The sequence below is a fragment of the Diabrotica undecimpunctata genome, chromosome 7 (genome assembly GCF_040954645.1).
Source record: "Diabrotica undecimpunctata isolate CICGRU chromosome 7, icDiaUnde3, whole genome shotgun sequence".
In the NCBI taxonomy this organism is placed as follows: domain Eukaryota; kingdom Metazoa; phylum Arthropoda; class Insecta; order Coleoptera; family Chrysomelidae; genus Diabrotica; species Diabrotica undecimpunctata.
Genome location: NC_092809.1, coordinates 147891006 through 147897005, shown reverse-complemented (window position 1 = coordinate 147897005; position 6000 = coordinate 147891006). Strand labels below are relative to the sequence as shown.

At 30.3% G+C, this 6000-nt stretch overlaps 1 protein-coding gene across 1 annotated transcript in view; it reads left to right on the top strand.

Moving 5' to 3' along the window:
- Window positions 1-5146: 5146 nt before the first annotated feature.
- The window catches only part of LOC140447030 (uncharacterized), a 91419-nt gene continuing 90565 nt past the window's right edge, over window positions 5147-6000 (top strand). Inside the window, exon 1 of the mRNA XM_072539618.1 lies at window positions 5147-5944. Coding sequence (XP_072395719.1) covers window positions 5578-5944 — 367 coding nt within the window. The 5' untranslated portion in view covers window positions 5147-5577. The remainder of the gene's footprint in view (window positions 5945-6000) is intronic.

Below are 6000 nucleotides of genomic sequence, written 5' to 3'. Positions count from 1 at the left end.
TTCTTAATTACTCAATATTTCGCCATTTATTTAACAGCTTGTTCAGGAGTAAACTAAAACAATGTGAACATTACAAAAAATGGCGTACAAATACATTTTAAAACACTTACAGAATTTAAAAGATTTCATAAATAAAAATGACATTGAAGTATTTGAAAAACTGAATGTCAAGATTAAATTGTCTTAAGCACGTTCGTTACAGCTATGCGATAAAAAATTAAAATTATTTCAAATGTAAAAATAAAAATAACAATAAAAGAAAAGTAAGAAGAATAATATTTCTTTGATGAATTATTAAGGTTAGTTGTTATTAAGATGAATGTTGGCTATTTTGAATGTTTATAAATTTTGTTCAATATGTTACAATATAAGTATGTTACTTAACTGTCCAGTGTCCGTTTTATAATTTAAATTGTTTTTATTTTTGTTAATGTAATACATCTCAAGAAATAATCTACTTTTGTAGTTATCAGCCTGTGCCAAAATTTGAGCTTTGTTATAGTCTAGCATATGACCAGTGTTTTCATAGTGCTCAACCACTGCGCAAGTATTTTTTCTCAAGCGGCAATCACTTTTATGTTGTGTGATGCGTTGTTTTAAGTAACATATATTGTAACATATTGAACAAAATTTATAAACATTCAAAATAGCCAACATTCATCTTAATAACAACTAACCTTAATAATTCATCAAAGAAATATTATTCTTCTTACTTTTCTTTTATTGTTATTTTTATTTTTACATTTGAAATAATTTTAATTTTTTATCGCATAGCTGTAACGAACGTGCTTAAGACAATTTAATCTTGTCATTCAGTTTTTCAAATACTTCAATGTCATTTTTATTTGTGAAATCTTTTAAATTCTGTAAGTGTTTTAAAATGTATTTGTACGCCATTTTTTGTAATGTTCACATTGTTTTAGTTTACTCCTGAAGAAGCTGTTAAATAAATGGCGAAATATTGAGTAATTAAGAAAAAAGAAAGATTTTTATTACAGACCACTTTACCCGATAATTTGACGTATTTATAAATTATTTTTTGGTCAAAATAATCATTTCTAATATATATATATATATATATATATATATATATTGTTATGATTGTTTATTTTGACTTTAATCTTAGTTTATTGAGCCAATAAAAAAATATATCTTATTTGTTATCAAAAGTAAAATAAACTCCTTATATTACCTGTGTTCGATGGATTCAAAGATTTTTTAGTTGTCTTTTATCGGGAGAGAAGAAAGGATAAGAATAAAAAATATATTATATTACAAAAATTTACGTTTCTTTATTTTATATGAACGAATAAAACAATTATCAAATTCTGTCGTTATCTTATCAATCAGCATACAAGAAAATAAATCAAATTTTTATAATATTAAGATTTTAAATCTACATACATTTATATTAGGTGATAACCAATTTTACTTAAATTTTTTGTTACTTGAAACAAGAAACAACAAAACTTTAAACTTTTGATTAGCCTAACAAAACCTCAGTTCTTAAATTTGAATGCTAATGACCACGATGTCAAACCGATCCTTCACAGATATAAAATTCAATTGTACAAAACACTTACAGCTTATTTTCTTATTGAGTTGTATGTTGGAACATACCCAGAAAAATCCAGTTTCCTCAACGGTGTGATCTCTCCTTTTTGGCACCTAGGCTCCTTCCTAACGTCTCTGCAAACCTGCTGCACTAACCAAAAACACCTGATGCACTTCTCCAAAAACTCAACTACTTATTAATGACACAAGGACCTCCTTTTGTCAACTTGATGCCGTAAAACTACTTTCACAAATCTTCACAAAATGCCAACGGTAGATACAAGGACCTCTTTCAATCTACTTGCTATCTCCTTCTGCAAAAACTATTCAGTTATTTTCACAATGCCGGTATCCAACTCACGAACCACACCCTATCTTGAGACAAACGACTGTTTCCTTCGATGACCAAATTATAACTGACCTCTCCGGTTCTCATGATCGGCTCACAAATTCCCATTTAAAAATGACCGTCCAATCAAAAGCTCAAATTGTGTTTACCATGATTTTGGAAAAGCCTAATTTCGGTTTCAGAGAAAAACTAAATAGCTTACTTTAAAATTGGTTTTGTCAATACACAATTTATACATATTTCAAAAGATTAGAATATGGTCATTTAATACTCGATTATACAAACAATGAAAAGATTAACTTACAGGTAAAATGTCTTCTATATCTAAACAAAGGTTTTTTGATAATTTTGTTTGAAACGGAAAAATTTCTATTCTTATCTACACTAAATCTTATCTTAAATTACTATATACAATTTGTTTATATTGATATCTTAAAATTTTATTTCGATGGATTTTTTTTTATTTATTTTTCTTTGGTTGGGAAAGAAGAAACATAACAATATATATATATATATATATATATATATATATATAAATTAAGGAACACTCGAAGAGTGGTGGGTTTTTTGGTCAAAGTGGAGAAATAAAAGACAAAGAAGGTGGCTACTTCATTTATTTATTGAAGACGTTTCGCTTTCTACTCAGAAAGCATCATCAGTTCATCTAAAAAAAATAATATGAAAAACCAAACATCCATAGAAAAGTTATTACATGTGTGTTACCTTAAAAAGACATGTAGCAGTCAATGATATTAAATGTGTGAAAAAGCTTACGAAAATGGACATTTTGAGATCAATTTGTATAAACAATTAATTGAAATTAGGTACAGTTTACAAATTAACAAACTTAGCACAGCAAAAGAACATGTGATAATCATACATGTATATAAAAAATTTTTGTAAAAAACGTTAATATTAATATGTAGAGAACTAGAAAGATCATAAGATGCACTTCCAACAGTATAATATTAGTTAAATTTAATTTTGACTTTAGGTAACATTATTGAATAGATTAAGATTGAAATATAATATTTAAAAGTAAAATGAAGTTACCAGTCTTTAGCTTACTAGGTGCCGCAGGTAAATGAAAGCAACAGGTGTAACACCCACGCCAACAACGTGAAAAGACAGCGGCCTTGAGGTCAAAATATGACAGAACAGCAAGGCGAAATACCAATTTCTAGTGCAATAGAGCGGTACATTTAAAGAATATGATAAATTTGGGTGACAACTTGACCGGAAATGGTGGTTAGGATCACCATTCCCCCCCCCCCCGTGAATGGTTGAGAAAACCAATGAACAAAGCAAGCGAGGTCAATCCAAAATATCATATATTATAAAATCTACGTTGTGACTGGTTAGCCAGCCAACAGATGAAGATTGATTCAACTTACACAGTCCAAGGTTCATAGCATTTGGAACTGTGAATGAAAAAGATTCTATGAATCAGTTTCAATTAAAAAATTTTACTAAACAAGTCAATCAAAAAACAATTACTTAGTATATGTAAATGTAATATTGACAAAATAATTATTAAAATGTAAGTTGAATGAATCTAAGTTAAATAAAGAAAGAAAAAGTTATTTTATTTTATTTATTATTTGAAATTATTAATTATGAAAACATGATAAAAAACACCTTGAGGGACAATTTAAAGTAAACAACATATTAAGCCTAATTCTGTAAAATCAATGCATGATAAATTTGGCTCAAGTTACTAATGTCAGTTCTCTTAATAAGAGCATTAGCGTGTTTTAGTATTGAACACATTTCCAAAAACTGTCTTTTGACGAGATTGCGTTCATTACCAAGAATCTTAACTTCATTAAAGTTCACTTTGTGCTTAGAGTTCCTAGCATGCTGGGCAAGAGCACAACTACCAACCACATCTATATACAGTAAATTTCCTGTAGAAGAATTCTGCAAATATTTTTGCGAATGCAGGAGGCAGCAAGAAAAAATTAAAAAGACTGGAATGGAATCTGGAGGACTGACATGATCGCAGAAAATTTCATCGAAGAATATGTTTATAATAAAACTAAAATTACAAAAACGATTTTACGTTGATTAAAAATTGTCCGTCCATTCAAGCACCATCCACTTCAGGAATTAATTTTTATGACCTTTCCTTTCAGAAAAGTGTTGTATTTATGACTATATATTTTTGTATGTTTCTACAATAAAAAGATTACATTATAAATAAAGATTTGCTAATGTTTTTAGGGTTGTCAATAAAATTTTGTATGTACCACGTCAGTAAACACTCTTTATCGAACTCGACTGTTACTCGATTCGCTTGCTCTGCTCGTAATATCAGACTCGTTCAATAAAGAGTTACTTTAGCGACTTTGTAAATAAATAACTATTACTTTGCATGTATATTTTTATATTTACAAAAAAGAGCTAAAAAATAATTTTCAGATTCATTAAAATATTAAATTCAAACGATCTAGATTTTCCGACATACGCAAACCATGTCGCAAAATCCATCTATGTAAAATTAACAAGCATATTATTTAATTGAAAAATATATTATTTTCTACAAAAATATAAAAATTAAAGTTATTGTTTATATTTATTGGAACATGAATTAAAATATTTCAATTTTTTTCCAGACTTCCTCTTGCTGGCTGTTCAATCGTCTACAACATCCAACTACCACTGCGCAACTGTCCCCTATTTTTGCAAATGCAGAACAGTATCGCTGACTTTTTTCAAGAAACGTTCGTTAAAGTTTTAATCTAAAAATAAATATTGTCACACGTCACCGAAGGAAGCGAGATAGGACACCCAATTAAAATCGAATCACCAATGAAAGAGAGAGACCAGAACAGATAATTAGAAAAACAAGTTGCAGAAAGAAAGCACAGGACGGGAAATATGGAAAATGTGGAAAGTATTCACAGGCGCACATCTGCGGCATGCCAGCGGACCGACTGACTGTGATTTTTCATCATATTTTGCATTTTCAGCGCGCACTCAACTTGGAAAAACCGAGGTGCACGCTTTTTTCACTCGGCGCGTATCAATTTATCAAAATCGCCACACTCAAAGAGTCACACGAACGGTTTAAACGTTGTGGATCACTCAAAATCACCTAAACAACAAGATACACTGGCGAATCGTACGGATTGCAAAAGACGTTGACGAATGACACTTGTGTGTAGTGAAAAATACAGAATAAACAGCTTCGTAAGTGTTTTTATCGTATATTTTTTATTCGGGAAGTTACCGGTTGGTTTTAAAATAAACATATAAACATTTGTGGACAAAGTAAGTAGCCACTATTTTTTAACAACTAAGGACTAGCAGTAATAGAGTGCACAATTTAAATATTGATGTCAATATTATAACAAATATATAAATAAGTGACAATAAAAAAAATTTTAACAGAAAAGTCTGAAAATAAATTTTTAATATGAGCGAAACATTTATAAACACCAATTTAGTGAAAGAAGTTTAGTAATGACAGAAGTCAACATTTTAAAAATAAGTACATATCAACATATGATCTAAAAGACGGAGTACAAAACTGCTGTGACAACATAAACTATCCCTAACTTTTTATTACTTTTTACATACTTATCACTTAAACATATTCTAAAACCAACCGACAACAAAAACTATATACTTGTGCGATGTCAGTGGATGTCTGGAATTGCTAATCCAAGACAATGCATCTGGGCAGTGAAGTTTCTTCAACAACCGGTCACTACGACCGCAGTTACGGAAATTTGACAGCAGAAATGCTCGCGGAAAGAACTATCGACGGTCTCCTTGCTGAGCATCCAGGAGAGTTAGTGAGAACGGGGTCTCCGCATGTGGTTTGTACTGTTTTGCCACCTCATTGGCGATCCAATAAGACTCTGCCGGTGGCTTTTAAGGTTGTGGCTTTGGGAGATGTCGGGGATGGGACTGTAGTGACTGTGAAAGCGGGAAATGATGAAAACTATTGTGCGGAACTACGAAATTGTACTGCTGTTATGAAGAACCAAGTAGCCAAGTTTAACGATTTGAGGTTCGTTGGCAGAAGTGGAAGAGGTGAGTTTTGACATTTAAAAAATATTTAGATAGTACTAGTAGTATCTAATACACAA